We start from the raw sequence: 21,596 nt of genomic DNA on the forward strand, positions 1-21,596 counted from the left end.
TCCCCCTGCCTGACCAATTCAGGGCTGACCAAGAATTAAAGCATGTTATTAAGGGTATGTTCCAAATGCCTCTTAAGCACTGCCAGGCCTGGCACGAGAATCACCTCTCTGGGAAGCCTATTCCAGTGTTAAACCAACCTCTTGGTAAAGAAATGCTTCCCAAAGTCCAATCTAAACCTTCTGTGGTGCAGTTTTGAACCATTCCTGCACATCCTATCTCTGGATACCAGCAAGAAGAGCTCAGCACCTTCTTCTCTGCTTCCCCTTAGGAAGCTGCAGAGAATAATGAGGTCACCCTTCAGTCTCTTTTGCTCCAAACAACGCAAACCCAGAACCCTCAGCCTCCCCTCAGAGCACTTCCAGCCCTTTCACCAGTTTTGTTGTTCTCTGGACACATTCAGGGATCTGCCCTTGCTTCTTAAATTGTGGGTCCAAGCACTGCACACAGCACTCGAGATAAGGCTGTACCAGAGCTGAACACACATTCACCTCTTTTGCCCAGCTGTGTTTGGTGCAGATCTGCTCCTTACAAAAATTCCTTTCAATTACTTTTAACTCTCCCAACCTTACTCTCCTTTGTTTGTTCTAATTGCTGGATGAGGTCAAATTAACATTTCCTTTCAACTTAGATTGTAGAACATTGTTTGCATGACTGGTCAAGAGAGCTGAGGATCTTCCCAAAGAAAATGTGACATAAAAATGTAACAGCATTGTCATCTTAAAAAAAAAAAAAATTAACATTAACTCATAAAATACTGTGTCTTCTTCCTGTGGTTATTGTACCAAGTATGTGTCTTATTCCAGACAAACTAGAAGAGAAACTTACCAAGGGCTGCATGTTTCAGCATCTCACAAAAAATGTAATCACTCATAATTCAAATTCAAATATAGTTTTCCAAGCTACACTAATTAAAACTGGTTTGTTTACAGCAGAGAGGAAAAATTGGGATTTTTTCCAAGCTGTTTGCTGAAAAACAACTCTCAGGGCAGATTTTCACAAACATTTACATGCCTAAAGACACCTACTGGCATTTTCCACAATTAGGTGCCGGAGTGCTATTAAAACCCAGACAATTATTTGCATTGTTGTGAAATGAAATCCCTCCAAACTCCAGCCCTCCATCCTGCAGCACGTTACCTTGGAGAAAATTCCATCACCCAAATAGTTGCATGTAAAACTGTTCCATAGCAGCTTATGAACAATGCCATAAGCCCCACTGAAGCAGCAGTTACATTTGGCAGTACGTCTGTCAGGAAGAAGGAGGTACACACACAGCACAGCAATGCTTATGCCAAAACACTGCACTTGATTACAGCTTCTTCTTATCACCAAGAGCACTTCTGCCACATTAAAGTCCTTCAAGAACACCTTTCAGAAGTACCAGCCACATCACATTGTCTTGTTCTTCTGGTAATTAATACTTTGTGCTTCTGGTAAAAACAGGAGGAGATCTGACTTTGATAGAATGCTAAATGAAAAATGAGCAAATCCTTCTTTTTATCATCAGAAGTTAGAAGTTGCATTTATTTCCAAAAGTGTGGGAGATTTTAATTTTTTTTTATTTTTGCAAAGAGCTCTGTATCTGAACTCCTCCCATAGAAATCACAAACTGTATTTTAGATCACTCGTGCACATGTTTTTATGCAAGGTGTGTGAACAAGCACAAGCCTGCTAATAGGACTATGGTTTGATTTCCATTGCCCCTGGTTCACTAGTGGAACTTGAAGGCCCATGATTTTATTTATTTAGGAAAAAAAGGTTTCCATTTCTGTGAGATCCCCTTGTTCCAATGAGAAAGCTCTGGTTCCTTCAACAGAAATGTCAAGCCTGTAGCTTGACAGGGACATACAACCTGCAGGTACTACTGAAACAAAAACCAACCAGCTCTTAACAGATGCAGCAGTGTGCTTTGGCGTCCTGCTTCAGCTCCTAATATAACTTAGTGCGGGAGAATATAAAGTGAATTTTTAAAAAACTAAGTGAAAGTCATCTGTTCTACTTGTCCTATTCAAGTGAAGTAAAAATAATTTAAAATAAACAGAAATTGCTATGACATACACAAACACATGTGCACAGAAAACCATGTGCGTGCACAGAAAACCATGTGCATGCACAGGTTCACAGCCCTGCTTAACCTGAAAAATACATTTTTTTTTTAAATTGTGGTTGCTCTGTGAGGCCAGCAGCAATCTGATGACCTTTACTTTTGTGTTAAATCCTTACCAATGGTACAAGTCCCAGATTTAATGCAAGAAACATTCAGAAAGGCAGCCTTTATAGAGACCTTGGGTAATATATTTTCCTGGTAAACAGATTTTTGCAATAGAAATATTGTAGTTTCATTATATATTGTCATGGAAAAAAAACACATTTCAATGCATCAGTCAAGCTGTGCTCATCCTAAATATGAAATAGCCCCATAACAAGAGATTTAACCTTGCAAGTCCTCCAGTGGAGGATCCTTGACTGAAGAAGTCAGATAAACCTGGCCCCAGGAAGCCCAAGCCATTCCAGTTGTACTGAAATTTAAAAAGCAGATCACCACTCTCCACTGTCAAAGAAAAATCTTTTAAACTTAGAATCTCATAAGAAAGATGATCTCTTTTCCCTTTAGAAATATGCTAGGTGGATCAACAGAAAAAATACATCTGAACACAGGACAGATAAGAATGGCAATTGTCAACTCTCAAACACTGTTTTGTTTTTTTTTTTTATTTGAGAGATTTCTGATATTTTACATTACTATTGAGGCTACATTCACATAAATTTGTAGGTTAAATTCTGCCTCAGAAACAAAACCTCACCTCTCATTTCAAGTCACAAAGTAAAATCCTCACTGGCACAAAACTTCCACCCACCAATATAAATTATGATCATATCTAGAAAACAGAATTTGGCTCTAATATTGGATCTTAAGAGGACACAAAAAAAATCATAATACCCAAGATGTCACTCCTGGCAACTTCTGGAAGCCAAAGCTGATATGTTATCAGAAAAAAAAATTCTTTCCTTCTTAAGTCCGTTTCTTTGTTAGTCTAGCATCACTGCCATATATTTTATATAACATTTTATTTAAATAGTATTTTATATGAGGATGAATAAAAATATTTACATAGACAATATGGGAAATTAAGTTTTGAATCATAAAATCTCACTGTACAAAAGCAAGATATGGCAGACTCATGGGTAAACCTATTTTACAAGATAACATCCTGTTGTTCCTCAAGGCTGTAGCATCTCTGGAGATATCATCCTCTTACACAGAACGGGTTTTATGCTACTTAGGGATAGCAGAGAATTATTCAATAAAGTTTTAGATTTAAGGTGGATGCTGGTTTTACATTAGGAATCGTTTCTGTGACATAAAAGACTCAATTTTGAAAAGGGAATCCTTCTTTTGAATACCTTGGTTTTTAAATATGCTCTGTGAGAAAACTGAGACCTGATTTTCAAAGTGATACATATGTTCCGCTCCAGGAAAATTGCTAAGAATAACAGGGACCCAGCAACTACAAAATCAAACTCATGGTTTGACCTAGGCTTTTTAAGAACAGAAACACCCAAATGCCCCTTCACATTACTGTGGTTTATAGACATAATTAACTTGTTTGTGTGCTCTTGTCTGTTTGCAGATGCATGTGCATCCCGACACTACAGCTTTTACATCTGTGCAACTTTAGCCAAAGCTGCAGGACTTGGTGAGGTATAAAACTGAATTATCCATAGGTATAGTTCAGCATGTCCATAAATAAGCACATAAATTGAACAAAACTGAACCTGCAAAAAGAGCAGGCACTGAACTTCCTTGCTTTTATAAGAGTCCATTAATATATTAATAGAGGTTTTACATATTTTATACACTCAGATATATACATATATTTTACCAGTAATGTTTACATATAGACATATGCAAACATATGTGTACACTTACCACACACACACTCACATTCCCTTATCTACACACATTCAAGGTCTTTATTTTCAAAGAAAATGCCACCTTTTAATAAACACTGAAATTGGTTCCAGGTTCTTCATGATTTTAGAATTATAGAAAAAGGTAACTTACATCTGTCATTGCATATGACAAAAAATCTGGACTTTACAACCAAATTAAAATAAAAGGAAAGACCAAACACACCCCTCGTGCTACCAGCTCTCCAATTAGGAATCAAGATATCGGAATGAATCTCGTACAACTGCAAGAAGCATTGGCAGCGATTTCTGTGAGTGCTTTTTTACAATAAATGTGGATATTTTGGAAGATGAATTAGTATGCATTTGTGGTGAGCACAAAATTCTTTCCTAGACAGGTCACTGCTGAGCTCCTTTCTTCTTCTGCTCCAGCTCCTGCAGGCGTTCCTCGCGGCACTGCGCGTGCTGCGTCCCCACCTTGTGCGCGGTCTCGGTGGCTGCAATGTCAATCTGGGCATATCGGGACGATCCACTCCCTGAAACACCAAATGAAATCCTGTAAAGAACTACACCCCTCACACATTCCTGAGTAAAAAAGCTGTTGTGAAGTCTTCCTCCACAGATTTCCTGGATTATCTTTGTCCAGCCTCAGAGAAAGCTGTATAAGGGGAGTAAGGTGATAATCACCACTAAAACAAAACACCTCGAAAGCTTTGCTAGCTACATATTCTAGTGGTCTGGTTTTCCTCAAATAAGCAAATGAACCACTTGTATTTCTGCCCCAGATGTAAATCTCCACCCCTATTACTCCCAGTTAATGACAAAATTGAACTTGGCTCTCCCACTTCTGGGAGCCTTCCTCACCATGCTAGCAATCAGGAATGAACAGCACCTGCTATTTGAACAGAAAACACTTGTAGAAGCTGGAACTGTTCTTTGTCTGAATTAGGCACCCTGTGAATGTTGACCAGAGCAACCACCTTCGGCCTCACACAGAATGACACTTCAGCTCATTTTTCTTGGCAACAGGGGAGACAAAAGCTGCTCAGTCTGTTTAGTAAAATACTTCTGTAAGGCTAGAGGCTGGGAAAACTTGAATATGAAAAAAATAAAATATTTATGGTCATTACAGGCACCTTTAAAGTTACACAATTTGAGATTGGGAGGGTAGTTGACATTTAGGAAAATTTATAGCATTTAACTCTTCATTTTTAATGACTTGGTTCATTGTCTTTAAAATTAAGAGAAAAGATTGCTTTTACATTTCAACACAATGTTGTAGAGAGAACTATATTAAGGTCTGGGAGAAGTTTAGAATTACATAATGAAAAACATAAAAACATTTAAAAAGCAAAAAGCATTGGAAAAGTGCTAGCATTTCAAAGTTAATAAAATTGCTGAAATTAGAAGTATAAAAATTAAAATCTTTACAGCTGAGAAGTATAGATGGAAAGCCTATCAATATCAAATGAAAGGAATTAAATGTCAGATTCTGATGAGAGGCTTGCTGTAGCAAGGACTGCATCTCTAAATGACAACACATGGCAGATGTATTGTATGTTTATGTGCTAATTGCCCAAGTTAAGCATTAGAAGTAAAATATCCGATCCAAACAAAATAATTTTTAAAAATGAAACAAAAACATAAAAAATGAAAACATTTGCTTTCTCTCTGTAGCACTTTCACATGCCCACATGGAGAGCAGATAGAAGAACACTGTGTTCTGTTCTGAATCATTTGCTGCATGGCTCCAAAGCCAGTGTCTTCAGGAGCAAGCCCTGTACACCCACAGCCCTGTTTCTGAAGCCAAGAAAGAAAAATGAGCTAAGTGTAGTCCTAATATGCAATGAAAATCTTGAGAACACAAGCAAATTACTGTCTTTCAAACTCCAGAGTTTGAAATGTTCACTTTAGAAGGAGCGCACCTGTCAAATGGATGCAACATCTTATAGAACTTCATTACTCAAAGATCTTTTCCAAGAACAGATACCAATTTAAAAAACTGTCTCAGAAACATAGCAGGGTTCAGCTCCTCTGTTAGCAGAAGCCTGTGGGTAGATAATGGAATCATTAAGGTTGGAAAATACCTCCAAATCATTGAGTCCAAGCTTTGACCAAGCAGCACCATCAACTAAGCCACAGCACTAAGTGCCACATCAAGTCCTTTCTTGAACAGTTCCAGGAGTGATGACTCCATCACTTCCCTGGGAAGCCTGTTCCAATGCCTGACCATCCTGTCAGTGAAAAAAATTCTTCCTGGTGCCCAACCTGAACCTCCCTTTGGGCAGCTCCCTGTATGAAATCAGGATTCCACATACCCCATACATTCTGCATATTCTTTGCTGTTTAAAAATATCACAGACTTCCTTACCTCTTATGCTTGTGCTAGATTCTTGAAGTTCCAGTTCCATGTAGTGAAGCTGTTTTTTGGAAGTAGGGCTGACAGGAATATTAACATAAGTGGCTGTCTCACTGTGGGGTCGATCTGGTGTAGGGACATCAGCTGAATAACCCACAGCCCCTTCTGAAACAAGTAACAAGTTACAACAGGCATGTTTGCAATGACCAATTAGACACACTGCAGACACACTGCAAGCAAACACTGAGCAGCAATAACTCTGCTTGCCAAACAGCACATTCCCCAGTGGTAGATGGGACATGAGAAAACTACAGTTTCTATTTAAATATCCTGAGACACTGATCAAGTCAGGATCTATGCAGAAGGCCACAGAGCACAGACAGGGATCCTGCTGTGTTGTGAGAGAAGGCAAACACTGCAGCACTGCTTCACAAGGCTTCCAGCTCTACCTTAGGTTAGTAAAGCTTTATATGAAGTAATTTGTTCTAGGAAGATGTTAACTACTATGTCATCTGCAAGAAAGAAAGCAAAATCAGTAGAGGTTCTTAAAGCATGTCCCAAAAACAGAGACTGGAGAACTGTTTCAAGCAAAGGGAGGGCAAACTTGAGGAGACAACCTTGACAGCTTCCCTGTGCAGAATTGAGAAAGATAGGAATGATGCCAAGAGAGGACAACAAAGTATTAAAGGACTTTCATTGCAGGAAATAAATAATGGAAAAACACTTCTAAATAGTAAAGATCACAAGAACTTTAGAGGAAATCCCACAGAGTTTTCTAGAACTTTCTAAAAAAGGCACAGACCAACACCTACTAGGAAACAGTTCCTATAAAACAATTTTGTCTTTAAAAAACACAATTTTTTGTCTACTAGTTTAATTCTCAAGACCTCATCTAGCCCTGCTTTCAATCATTTTAATTTTGTCTGCCTGTTCAGTCTAGTTGGAGTCCTTAGCCTTAAAGACTTTCTACTCTTAAGTCAGTTTGAGACAGAGGAGTGCAGAGGGAAAACAGTGTCACTCTGAGGTTCTCCTTTTTCATGAAGTTCTCCTCCTAAGCCCTTCCATGTCCCCACAAAGAACTCATATCAAATCCTTTTTTGTCCAAACTGCTCTTTTTGCCCATTTAGACCCTATTGAGATGTGAACAGAGAGGCAGTAGGATATCAAGACATCTTAGAGCATAGGGGAAAATTACTTCTTACATCCAGACAACAGCAGCAGTGAATAACCATTGAGGGAAGCCTTTTCATCTTCTTGGATGAAATAGCTTATACAATGTTAGGCAACAGTATATGGGCATGTTCCAGTATAATGGAATCTCCCTAAGCTTAAGCTGTTTAAATCAAAGGTGTCTACTGTACAGTCAAAAACTGAAAAGACTGGAAATTTGGCCAATTTTCTCACAGATTTTCATTAAAAAAACACAGGAAAATCCAAAAAGTATACAAATATTTCTCTGTCAGTCAGACTTCAAGCTGTTGTTGCAAAGCAAGATGTTAAGAACAAAATGACAAAATCAATGCAGACTGAATGCAGAAGGAGTTTTTATATTTTCATCAAATATCATTCTCAGAAGTTATTTTCAATTATTGTGTCCAAAGTATTGCAAAAGAATTTGGCCTGATTGAGCAAGAAGGGACTCAGAAAAATCATAGCATTCAAAACCTGCATCACAAAAAGTTAGAAGCTGCAAGCAAGTGACAATCTTAAGTACAGAGTCATGAATAGTCCTGAAGGAAAATATAATTTTTGAAGTCTTTCTGTGTGCTGTTAAAGTGTTGTAACAGAAGTGTTAAGTGAAGCATCCTCAAAGTTAGCTAGCATGAAAACTAGCAAGATCCCTTATAGAACTAAACAGTTAACAGCTTTAAGGAAGCTGAGTATCATACCTGATGCAAACAAGCCAAGCAATTTTCCTGAGAGCTAAAAAACTACACATGGAGAATTGATAGGGCTTTGTGCAAGAAAAGCAAAAGAAACACACAGAGGGGAAAAAAAAGCAAAACCTGGCAGCAGTCAAATATTCTTCTCAAAGGAAGAAGGAGAAGAAAAAAACAAAAAGAAGAAAAAAAGAACAGTTGGGCAAACTGGAATGGAAGGAAAGGAAAAGCCTTCTGTAGTTCAGTCAGTGCTGTCTCAATAGAAACTGTGCTTTCTTTGTAAACATAGGAATACTTGATTTTCATTTTTCCTTAAAAAGCCCAACCAAAGAAAAAAAAACCTTATTAGGTACTGAAAACTGGCTTTTATTTGTTTGAAGAGAAAAGTTTATTTAAAAAGCATGGTCAAATGTTCCAACTAATGAAAGCATGGTGCTCAGAGTGAGCCATGGACAGTGCTTGCAGCAGTCCCTTCTGGGTGGACAAAGACAGGAGGTGTTTCCAAGAGGGGTCAAAGGGCCAGTATTTGTGAACATTGTGAAAAGAGGATTTGAGAGAAGAACAGACCACAATACATGGTTAAACATTCTGAAAGAATTGCTAGAATATCATGATTGCTTGAAGAGAAAGGGGCAAGCTGTAGGAATCAAAAAAGATGGTCAAACAAGTAACAGGAGAAGAGTAAAAGTGAAAATTTAGTGGCCCTTAACTGAGGGGAAAAGAAAGGAAAAGACTATAATTGGGGAGGGGAGAAGAAAGTTATATTTGAAACTGGCGTTGCAGCCTTTCTTTCAGCAAGTGTTAGTTACTCATATTTTCTACCCAATATAGGCACCGTTCTCAGAAATTAACAATAAATGACACAGAAAAAAAACCAGCACTATAACTACATCCCAAAAATAAGTGTGTGTGTGAGCATGCAAGTAAAGCTGACATGTTCAAAGGGCAACACTTCAAAAATTACACTTAGAAAAGATCTCAACAATAAAAAAAAAAAAAAACATGAAAAAGAAACAAGAGGTGTTAGTGACCTCTGACACAAAGATCTGTACTCACCAGGTTCCTCAGAACTAGTTGGAGTTCCAGGTTCTGAAGGAAGTGTTAGCATCTCATACCCACCTTTAGGACCTAGAATAAAGGAACACTGTTAATGACTTTGGCTTTAGGAATTTGTGCAATATAATCAAAGCCTATGCTTTTCTGGTTTTGACTTGTAACCTTTTAAACTAAATCATACAGAATAACCTCAGAAAGCATAAACAGTGGCTAGTGCTGACTTTTCTGTGACAGTGATGTCAGAATTTCCTTATGAGCATAACACCAAGGAAATAAAATTTAGGACACTTTTACAACTCTTCACACTGAAGGCCACTGAAGTCAACAGCAGTGCATTTTGCTGTACATCAGTGTGGGAGCAGAGCTGTCTTGCATGCATGAATCAGGGAGCAATGCGTGGGTGATCTTGGGAGCATCTGGAAGACTCTTGTTAAAATTCCACCTCCAGCATGATGGATAACTTCTAGATTTCTGAAAAACCATTGAAAATGCTTAAGCTAGCCCTTACAAAGATTACTTTGCGTTGCAAGTGCAAATCACCATCTTTACGAAGAAGCCAGGCTGCACAACATCGTCAGTCTTTCCTGAGCATGAAGCTGAAAATGCCCATGTTTCTTCACAATCTCAGACTCTGCCCCAGTTAAAACCAGGCAAGCAAAAATGCTGTGTCCATAGAATGAATATGTTGCATTAGTTTTGAATGACAAACACACATAATTCTATCTGCTGGCACTGGGTGTTTTTTCCCTTCATTATCATAAAGAAGTATATTTAAATGTGGTGGGTGTTTTTTCCCAGCATATCATTGTTAGGGTACAGGATTTCTCATGGCCTGAGGTGAATTTTTTTTGGTGGGTGCCCTTTGTTAAAGTGATGGCAGCATTTTACTGCTGTGAATAAGATTACTGCTTATACTCTGTCAGTTGTCTCATCTGTCACTGCCTCTTCTAAACTTATCCCATCTGTCAATGTCTTTCTGACAAAAACTCCTCAAAGCAAAAAACCCAAAGAAATACGTAAGCCTTACAATAGGGAATCAAATCATGCATTACCTTTAATATTTTCTGAAGTTTAAAATAATTTAAGTTTAAATTAGTTTCAATTTACATGCACACACACCTCATAATTACTTTTACTTACCAGCTTGGAGACTCTGCCCTCTGTGCACTTTCAAAGACCCAGAAGCTGCCATGACAGAAGCACCACCTGTTTTCAAAGACAGAGATTCACATTAAATCTAAATACCTGTTTCATTTTTAGTAGATGTTTCTGAAACATATAAAAAAATAAAACAAAAAAGCAAAGAATTACAACTCAGTGTTCTTAATTTAGCCAATTTTTAAAAATTTTTGCTAAATTCTTTATCCTGAGTTTGTGACATTAAAATCTAATTTTGTTGTTTTCTTTGTTTAGAGAAAAAGGATGCCTTCTATAAAACCCAAGGATGCTGTCCCTCCCTGTTTGTGGCGAGTAGTACCTTCCTCACAGGGAAAGCTGTCTTGAGCTAAGTAAAATGGCAACGAGAATGGTGTTGGGAGATGCCTTGGCAATCCATAATGTAGCTTTAGCAACAACAAAGTTTAAAGTGCTCATTAAAATCTGGTCAGAGTGGATCCAAAACCTATCTAAGTGAATGAGAAAACTCATTCAGCAGGCCACCATGGATATGGACACCATGTTTGGACATGGATACAGCAGGCCAGAGGCAAGGGAATGCAAGGGATCTGGTCCCTGGGGATTGAATCCAGGTTCTTGTGAGACACCCTCCCAGTGTTCCAGCCAGGAAAGCTTTACCATGGACACCCCAGATGACACAGCCAGCCTCCCTTCCCCAGCCTGATTCTGGCCAGCAGGAAGCTGCACTGGGGGAATTTGAGGAAACAAGAGCCACCAGCTCAGAATCCTGCAGGGTGGCGCCCCTGCAGTGGGGCTTGTCTGCACACACACCTTCCTTCTTTAAGCAGCAAGCTCAGCAGCATCATCCCCACTGCTGGCTGCAGGGTTACCTCACCCCATCCAGCCCTGGATCTCTGCTCTCTGCTGCTGCCACTGTGGACACCTCAGAGAGCTGAGTGCCATTTACTTCCTGGCATGAATAATTGTGAGGGAGCTGCTCGTGCGGTGGATGGAGCCGAGCAGGGAGCGGGTGGGAGGCTGTGGGTGTGAGTAACCCTGCCAGAGGTGCCAGGGTTAGCACACACTTCAAGTTAGCACTCTGCTGAGCTGATGAATAGTCTCTGAGCAGGTGAGACACTGCTCTGCAAATTGTTTTTAAAACAGCGTCCAAAAATAACCACAGCTCTTATGCAACATGAAGAAATTCTGCAAGATAAATATTCTGAAATATCTAAGAAAGCTTCACGGCCCGGGAATCAAAAGAAAATGGCAACTTTTTTTTTTTTTCCTCCTGTATAAAGTATACATACAATTTTAATTCTAAATCTAAGGGTTTCCAAAATTAATCCTAGTTTTATAAAATAAATCTAAAAAGTTACTCATTATTTCACTTAATGAGGACAATGGATTAAAGCAATAGTGAAAAACTGTTTCAAAAGGGTACAACTGAACTAAAGCCTTTAGTTTGTTGATTTATGTACATGAAAGCAAGGCTACAAAATTCAGTTTTAAAGTATGCCATACTGAGAATCTGATTTTGTATTTTAACAAATGAGGTCAGATTGTAGAACCTTTACAGATTGTAGAACTCTGGTGAGGACTTAACAACTAAAAATGTTATTTGGAATTTTTTTTTTTTACAAAGACTGCTGATAAAAATAAATGCAAAAATAGGACAGCCCCAGGCTAGCTGATTTACTTATATTTTCACTTTAACTCATCTTCCTTTTTCTCATATCAGTGCATCCTCTCTCTGCATTGAAAACATCAGAATATGTTTTATGAAGCCAAAAGTCTCCCTTTACTTTGAAGAAAGATTAGAGCCTTATGCTAATTTCAGCATCATCACAAAACTAGTGTGGGGTTGGGTTTTTTTATTCCCTCAAAAACTTATTGCAATTCATCAGAAATTATTCCAGAGGCATTGTGGATTCTTAAGCAACATTTTTAGGATCTGTGAGGAACACTCAGGACAGGAAAGGAGATTTAAAACAATAAGATATTCCAATCCATTTATGGTCAAGTTTAAATTTTCCCATTCAGAGCTTATTTAAAAGAACCATGTTAATGTTTCAGGATTTGACCTGTTGCATTTTCCTCATTTTCAAATCTGGCAACTAACAAATATTTACATAGTCAAATCTCTCAGGGAAATTTTTTTGAAGCTTTGAACTTCATCATATAAACACATGTCAACAGAGATCAACTTAGATATTTTCTTCCTTCTTTTCAGCTACTGAATAAACTGGTTTGTTTCTTTTTCATTAATTCTAAGATAATACTTGCAAAAAAACAAGTTAGCAAGATAAATTTCAGAGCAAAAAAAGTATCCAGCAGGAGACAGACTCTCCCTTCCATTATTCTTCTCATTTTACAAGGGATTGTTAAGAACATTTTTATTCCGTTTCCTCTGCCATTTAGGTCTGTGTGGTTGACTCACTCAAGTCTTTCTCAGAACTGAGTACCTCATCAAGAGTGTTACTTCTGTTCTACTTCCCTCAATGTGTAAGAGGAAGAAGGTATTCAAAATGTGACAAAATGAAAGTAATTTGCAGGATATTTTGAATTCCGACATTTGATTAGGCTCAAAAGTTTAATGTAGCTCAGTGAAAACAACAACTATTTGAAATGTGTTCTAACTTTATAGTTATTACTTTATGCCCATTCTTCAAAAATAAGGAGAGTTTACAGCACATGTGCTACAAGAAAGAGCCATGAAAAAACATAACAAGAGGGAAGATGGAATATAAACTATAAACTGAGCCCAGACAGTTTACATTTTCAAATCTCCTGGCCTATCATTGCATGACCAGTGAGGAGACACACACAGCCCTGCACTGCATTTACCAAGTGATCACTTCTCTACTGCCCAGCCTCCTCGAGGGGCAGGTCACAAACGCTTCAGCTCTGGGCTACTGAGTTTCCGGACAAGGAGTCAGGACTGAAGAAAACACCACATTCTGTGATAAAACCCTGCTTCTAGTTGAATTAAAACTACCTTTATTATGAAGAACTTTGACCCACTCACCCAAGCAACATTCCCATCCCCTCCTCTGAAAACAGATACCTTGCTTAAAAGAGCATCCAAAGGCTAAAGCAACTGATTGGCAGGAGGAACCCTGCAAGAGCACCAGGAGGTTGCTTCATGTAAATGTAACAGGAGACTTCCTGCTCCTGTATATTTGCCCTACAAAACCTCCCTGTTCATTCTCTTCGATTTTCAAAGTAATTTCATGTATTTTCTGCTATACAAATGGCATTATCTGCAAGACAGAAAAGCTGAAGGGGATACTTAAAAATGCTTACTTGCTCTATAGATTTCTTCATATTCAGAAATGCCTCCTGTCTCTCTAACAGGCAACTTTAAAAGTAGTAGAATCTCTCAAAATTAGAAATGCATTCAAGCATTCAGTTTAAATATTGCTCCTCAAAGATGTCTATTTAGTTTGTGCAAAAAATAACAGAGGACCTAACTACCTCTAGCAATTATTCATCTTCCCATGCTGTGGGCCATTCCAGCCCAGCCACCTATCCTTAAAACTGCAAAAGCATTAAGCTAGAATTATTACCATTTTCTTGTGCCAGGAAATTCAGTGTCTGGGTTTTTTTGAAACATACACTTTCAAAGATGCTTTACATACATTTAATTCAAAAATCTTCATACATGTGAAGCTCAGGATCTATACTGGCTAGGGATGAAGGTCACACACAAAACCAAATTTTTTTTCTAAAATTTGAAATAATCATTATATGGGCAAGTAAGGCCCTCACTTTTGTGTTCTATAAGACTTCCCCAAATTTCAGTGTCAGAGAAGGTGTGGGGAAGCAAATCACAAATAAATAAAGGACAGGACTAGAGGGTTACTGTGGCACAGACTCACCACTTTTGTCACCCCCAGTACAGAGAACTGGATCTGCTGGATCTGCTCAGCCCAGAGGACGAAGCAGCAGCATTGGGATCATTCACTGACATGCTTTCCCCACAGTTTTCTTTACCCCCTGGGAAAAGACCTCTCTTAATTCAGACAGTCACCAAGGCCAACATTTAGTTTGCATTTTAATAATATATTTTAATAAGTTCACTTTTTCTGAGCTCCTATATTTCTTCCCCTACAGAATTATTTTAAGTGGACTTGTAGAGTAAAGCAGGACCAAGAAAGAGCATGCCATATTGTGGCAGGGTTTCATGAATCAATTTCTCATTAGAATGATGCTTTTCTATTACAGTGTTTAGCCCTATAAGGTATGACACGACATATCTATGGTGGACACTGTTCAACACACAGTCCTTCACTGGCTCAATAAAAATATCAGAGTGCACTTGGTCTTCCTACATCTGAAGAGCTGACAGCACAAATCCTGAACAAAAGAGAATTGCAAATTGTTTTCAACCTAAGAAATTATAACCACCCAGATTCTTCTTTCTCGTTGCTCTGAATTAATTCCTTAAAAGCTGACTCCTAAGCTTGCAATAAAAGTATCATGCTGCATAGGTATGCAATAAAAATATTTTAAAATGCACAAAAAAGCACCTAGTTTTCCATTAGAAAAGCTAAGCTGTCAGACAGCTGACTGTTTTCAGCACCTGTTATATACTTAATTTTATTCTTTCTGCTTGTCTGTCTGCCTTGAGTCCCTATCAACCTGAGAAAAATCTAATAGAGATACAGTGTTCATAATCAGCATTCAGGTGATATTTTAGCTGAATTCCAATCCACAGCATTGTTTTATGTGTATTCCTTAATTCATCCCCTCAGAACATTTCCCATCAAGCCTTGTGTAGGTTTGGTATTGCAAGCAAAGGGGCTGTCAGAGAGCAAGACTGTCTGCTGCAATGACAATGAGTTTGCTCCTGTGGAGTAAGGGGGGAAATGGAAAAGAAGAGAGATAATTTACAAGTCAAAAAGCAAAACTGAAAGTGCACTGCTTCCCTGGGAGCATATTTGTTGCTTGCCCATTCAACTGCTGGTGTTTGCAAAGCTAGAGCCCGTGGCACAGGGGTGCAGGGAGATCAGGGAACTTTAATTTGAGTGTTGAAATACTCTGGGCTGGGCCAGGCCCATGGGAATGCCCAGGCAAGCAGCTCCCCTGTGGGAACTGGGAAAGAATGAAAGTTTCTGAAATATGGTGCATAAAGCTGGCATGAAATGCCTTCTCCAGGGACTGCAATGTCCCTAAGCACTTCTGCAAGCTATTCCAGCTCCCAGCCTCCCTTCTCTAAATAGGAGTCTTGGGATTCAGTCTGCTCAGCTCATTTGGAAGGGGTTGGCAGCTAAGGACAGAAATAGTGGCATTTCCCTAAGGACAAAAATAGTGACATTTCCCCTCCACACAAAACAGCCTCATGGTTTAAACATCATTCATAAAAGAAGATTGCTGTGACAGACTTCTACTCAACTGAGAAAATACAAATATTTTGAAGGAAATCATTTGCCTGTGAGTAAGAGCTGGAGGTTCCTTATCTAAGGTGTTGCAATGGAATAGAAAGGTGAACAAGATTAAAATAAGAGGCCTAAATTACAATGAGAAACAGCACAACTGCTAGGAAATACATTGTAAATATAAGAACAGCAGAGGACTTTGGATGATTCAAGGTGGATTAAGGATTCTCACTGCAGAACTAAACAAACATCTGTCAGACATACACAGAAGAACATCCAAACATCAGGGCAGAGACTCTCACTAGACAACTGCTTCAGTCCTATTTTTCCTACAGTGCTTTGGTTTATGGTACCAGAAAGACAATGAAGATAATGGCAAGCTCTTCAGCTCACCATTCTGTGCAGGAATGTGCAGTCTATTGTTTCACCTCCCAACACAGAATGTGGATCTTATTCACAATCCCTTAACTCAAAGCACGTAAGCAGTTCCTGAGAAAAAGCCCTACATACTTATCTCTGAAACTGCAACCACCAGATCAAGCTGCAGGATTTCTTAAGCATGAGAGTCTCTGTACAGGTCCCATGAGAACTGCTCACACATAATGTACCAAATTGAGGTGTCTCCAGAATCCAGCAGTCTCAGGAAATCTGAATCGTATTTTTGAACCTCTATCCTGTCATGGTATTTTGAGGTCCATCATAACTATAAATGCAGTCTATTATACTTAAGAGCACACATTCACACATCATACAACTCCAAAGAATCCCTTACCTTTATCTGTAGTATAAAGCTATGGTAACAATGGGAACATTTTCCTCCTACAAACTTGAGTAATCTAATTCAGTCTCTCTTTGTAATCAATATTTACAAAGTTATTTATAACAAAGGCAACCAAATTATTTAAAAGAGAATTAAATTATTCACCCCAACTTGTTTTTTCCCATCTAATAATACAACATAGAATTGTTGCCATATTTAGAACACTTTTCTCTTTGCCATTAGAATGAAACACAATTCTCTAAAGTTGCTGAGTCTGTTGCTCAGCTTATCTAACTAAAAGGAGAAAGAGAATACTCACATCCCCTACCAATAAACTGACAAATACACAAACAATTGATTAGTGACTGTTTAATTCCATGTCTTGCTACAGAACCGAGACATTCAAGAGCAAAAACATTGCACAGAACATGTGGGCACCTGTAGCCCAGGGAGAAATGGGTTTGCATTCCACGGTGTATTTGAATGAAAATATGATAAAAAAGAAATGTGTTTGTGAGTGACCTGCTACACTGGGAAATCTTATATCTGGGTATTGGGTATGTACAATCATCCATGCTAGCAGAGGTATTTGCCATGTATATGCACAATACAGGTTTTGAAAGTAGTTACCTCAAATTAATGTGCCTTTATTTTATTCCCAACAATGGATAATATTCTCTCATAATAGAGAACCACAGACAAGTTCTAATGCAGTTCCTTTAATCCAATAAAACAGTGTGAATGACTGCTCAGCACCCTGGGACCTTCAGATAATATCTGAAATTAAATATTCAAATGCTACAGAACTATTTTAAAAGCTTTGCAACGCCAAGTTCAATTATAATTCAAATTTCACCCATATAAAAGAGAAAACTTTAATGTGAAATAATAGTAATAATAATAATTTAAACAATTTAAATGAAATATCTAAGGATAATAAAAATGCAATGAGACACAGAAAACTTCAGCTCCCTTTGTATTCTGAAAAATAGTTTTAACATTGAAGAATAAAATTGTACTGGTGTATTGGAACATTTGAGAGGTGAAACCCCACAAATAAAATTTCACTCACTGGCTTTAGATGCTGCATTTGTGTTAAACATTTATATTTTTCCTGCAGGAGTTATTTTCATAAACTATATTTTTCCAGTGTACCAGACAATAAAACACACCTGCTCAAACTTCTTCAGTCTTGTATCATCTCTTTCTGTTGATATAAAAATCTGTCCTGTATTTCTGCAGTTCCAATTTGCTTCATGATAGTTTTATCAAAACAGCTAAATCCCTCTTATGCATGAATAGTCTGAGATTAGGTTTTTTTGTCAGATGTTGTTTGCACCCAAAATTAACTTGACACTGAAATTAATACAGAAATAACATTGTGCCCACCACATGCAGCAGAAGTTTCCCTGTATTTACCCACACTTGAATCAGAAGTGTTCTGGTTTTTTGGTTTGAGTGGAGGACTAGAAACTTGAGTACCAGAGGGAAAGATAAAATTAATGATCCAATTTGGGCTTCTACTTCTATACACCTCTATAAATCAAGAGTAATTCCACTGACTTGAGTGGAATAACTAGCAACAAGATCTGCTAAATGATTCTTGATTTTCTCCTGCTAAGACAGACAAAGGAAGGAGTTACTTTTAACCTTCTCCAGAGACACCTCCTGATCCTGAGTATCTTACTGGATTTGTTCACAGAAGAATCCATCAGTTACACTGCTTTAGGTATTGGCCAAGGTTTTTACAGTAATAAAGAAACCTATTAGAGATGGGCATCTTATGAAATTTAATGGATCTGATGAATTAGCAGGTAAACCATTTAAGGAATGGAAAGGCATTTAAGATACTAACCACATTCTGTACACAGATCTCTCCAAAGTCTAACCCGGAGAGTAATGACACAAAACTAAATGCTTATGAAATGTTTTCCTTGAGGTAAATTATAATTCAAAAGTGCCAGACCAGTTTGGCTGCATTAGACAGGGAACTCAAGTGACCAACACATTCTACTGATAGAGGTTCACAATGCAGGATGGTCAGTGCCTCTGCATAAATAATCTTTCCAGGCCAGATACTCAGTGTCCTCTCATTAGTGATTTTGTTGATCAATAGTTTCACTGACATGAGAGAAGCATCTCCCAGTTGCTTCTGGTAAAGATTCATTCCTGTGATTTCATGTTATTTAGGAAACTGGCTATACACACTGAACATATAAATCATGTTTGCCTTTGGTGTTAATATAGCCTAAAAATAAAAAATTCTTGTTGTTCTTTGAACATGTAAGTAGAAAAGGCACTAAACAGCTTTTTAAAGACTCTAACAACTTTGAACCTCTTCAGAGTAACAAAAGAAAAGGGAAAATATATTAAACTTTTCAACCAAGGTTATTACAGATTACAGTGTATTTCATAATTGCAAGTCATGAATTGCAGCAGCAAAACCAACCATGAATAGGACACCACTCAATACAGTATTTAGTTCTGCTTCCATAAATCTTTTGTTTCTCTTATCACAATTTGAGACTTAAACAGCATTGTTAAATAAAGTAAATGACTAAATGGCTCCTACCTGATATAGCTGGTAAGACTCCAGACTGCAATACTGCTGTTCCCTAAAGAAAACAGAAAATTTTACAATGAAAAATCTTTACAAGAAGTAGAAACTTGACAAAATACAGAAGGTATATAAAAGTAGAAGGGAGTGGAGGAAATTAGAAATGTGGCCAAGATTTCATTTGTGAAAGAGAAAAACATCCCACAGCATTTCAGAAAATATTAGATTGTACTTGACAAAGATGCAAAAACACCAACAGAAGTTTGATGTGTGAAATTACAACAGATGTGGGAGATAGTTAAAGTATTATTGAAATGATAGATAACAAATCAGATAAGATTAAACAAGAGTCAGCTTTGATTAGATAAAGAAATGAGCCTGAGATAATAAAAAATAAAAGCAGTGTTTTGTTATTAAGTGATTTTTTCAGTCTTTATGATTGTCTTCATTTCCCTTTTCAGTACATCATATTCTATTATTTCTGCAACTCTGAGGCCTCCTGCTGCAATCCTCTGTAAGGCAGAAGCTTCACCAACAGTGGCAATAGCAAAGGCAACACAGCAGAAAGAACAATAGAGAGATGTAAAAGCTACCTTTTATAATTCTACAAAACACAGCAAAACATGCTTTTGCCTGTAGGAGAACCTTTTAAAATTATTATGGCATCATGTACAAATGTAAGTGCATGGTTTTCAAATGCAGAACATAATGCAGATCTCAACCCACCCTGTGATTACATCAAAGGAGAAAAGGGGTAAGTGACCTCACTCAAATCACATGCTTTTGTTACACCTGCTATGATACTCAGACAAAAACTAACATGACTACCTAAGGCCTGCATGCCTCATAGTATTACTCCTAAATATAAGTTAAATATCCTCATATAAACATACAATCATTTGCCTGTGGCCCGGGAGCTGAGTGCTGGGGTCTGTGATGCCTGGCTGCAGCCAGCCCAGCAGTACAACACCCTCGGTAAGCAGATATGCACCATCCGTGTATCACACACCAGGAGCTGCATGGCCAGGGCTATTTTAGCTCTGGTGCTGATCTGGCTGCTGTCAGATGACATTCATTTTTTATGTTCTGCTTCCAAATATCTTGGGTAGAGTTCAATGATTGATGTTAGGAGAACCCAGTAGTTTGACATGCTGGGTCATTATTCATAGATTAGCTCGGTTGCCCTAAAGAGCTAAATAGAACTTAAGCCTGGCATTTCTTTCTGTGTGTACAAATAACCACCATGGCACGTAATCTTTTTCACAATCAAAATGGGGTTTTCTTTTCCCCCTTCTGTGTATATTTGGAATATCTTTGCCTTCCTCTCACCTTTTTTTTCTTTTACAATTTCATTTTATTATATTCAAGCATTCACTCACTTTAAATTTCATTAAAAATGTGATTGATCACACCAGTTCTCATTAAAAAAAAATCAGCAGTTAAAAATACTGTCCCATAGGAAGAGGAGCAGGCCTATCCATCTCTATACAACTTTTCAGTGATTACATACCTAAACCTGGTCTGGTGCTGCTTATGGAAGTTTTAGTCTTTGGGTCCATAGATCCAGATCATCTAATAGAGAAAAGATACTGTACTGCAGTTTCCTGGCTATAGAAGTTGTGCCAGATTCATAGTGACAAAAAGCACCAGAACAGCTTTGCAAGCTCACCTCTGTGGCAGAAAAAGGAGCCAGAAGCTTGCAAGTTAGGTGGATAGAAACAAAAAAAAAAAAAACAAACAAACAAACAAACAAAAAAAAATTGTCTTCAAACAACTTCTTCCCATTATTGGCTGTGATGGATAGCTGATCAATATTAACCAAGCATTTTCACAGAGCCAAAATACTTTTGTTTCTTATTTTGCCTCCTAAAAAGGAGTAACCTACACTTCCAAGAAAAAGCTTCTGTAGGTTTGAATGCTGAGCAGGGTTCCATCATCACTGGCAAGAGGAATGAAATGCCAGTCACCTGATAACTGTGTCAACATTTCAGACACACCTCATCAGCCACAGCTTATGTAATTCCCTCTGTGTATCTTTAGAAATAAAGCTTTTCTTTCAGCTCATCTAAGTTTGGCAGCTTTTTATAGCTCCATTATTCTGCGCCTACTGAGAGTTAGAGTTCTCAGCACAGGAAAGATGAACCTCTTGGAGCAGGTCCAGACCATGGACAGAAAATTATGGCAGGGCTGGAGCACCTCTCCTTTGAGGAAAGGCTGAGAGAGTTGGGGTTGTACAGCCTGAAAAAGAGAAGGCTCCAGGGAGAGATTGGAGCAGCCCTTCAGTACTTACATTATAAGAAAGATAAGGGACAGACCTTTTAGCAGACTGCGTTGTGATAGGACAAAGGGTAATGGTTTTAAAATAAAAGAGGATAGATTTAGACTGGATATAAAGAATACATTTTTTACTATAAGGGTGGTGAAACACTGGCACAGGTCATCCAGAGAAGTTGTGGATGCCCCATTCCTGAAAACATTCAAGATTAGGCTGTATGGGGCTCTGAGGAACCTGACCTAGGGGAAAGTGTCCCTACTCACTGCAGAGGGGTTGAACTAGGTGACCTTTAAAGGCCC

General features: G+C 38.2%; 1 protein-coding gene across 2 annotated transcripts in view; it reads right to left on the reverse strand.

Annotated features, from left to right (window-relative positions):
• Positions 1 to 3,700: 3,700 nt before the first annotated feature.
• Positions 3,701 to 21,596, reverse strand: part of DOK7 (docking protein 7) — a 57,062-nt gene continuing 39,166 nt past the window's right edge. For both annotated transcript variants that reach the window (XM_053975651.1, XM_053975650.1), the window contains 5 exons: positions 19,038 to 19,080; positions 10,349 to 10,414; positions 9,209 to 9,280; positions 6,285 to 6,437; positions 3,701 to 4,449 (listed from right to left, as the gene is read on the reverse strand). In XM_053975651.1, coding sequence (XP_053831626.1) covers positions 4,313 to 4,449; positions 6,285 to 6,437; positions 9,209 to 9,280; positions 10,349 to 10,414; positions 19,038 to 19,080 — 471 coding nt within the window. In that variant the 3' untranslated portion in view covers positions 3,701 to 4,312. The remainder of the gene's footprint in view (positions 4,450 to 6,284; positions 6,438 to 9,208; positions 9,281 to 10,348; positions 10,415 to 19,037; positions 19,081 to 21,596) is intronic.

This window comes from Vidua macroura, chromosome 4, assembly GCF_024509145.1.
Source record: "Vidua macroura isolate BioBank_ID:100142 chromosome 4, ASM2450914v1, whole genome shotgun sequence".
In the NCBI taxonomy this organism is placed as follows: domain Eukaryota; kingdom Metazoa; phylum Chordata; class Aves; order Passeriformes; family Viduidae; genus Vidua; species Vidua macroura.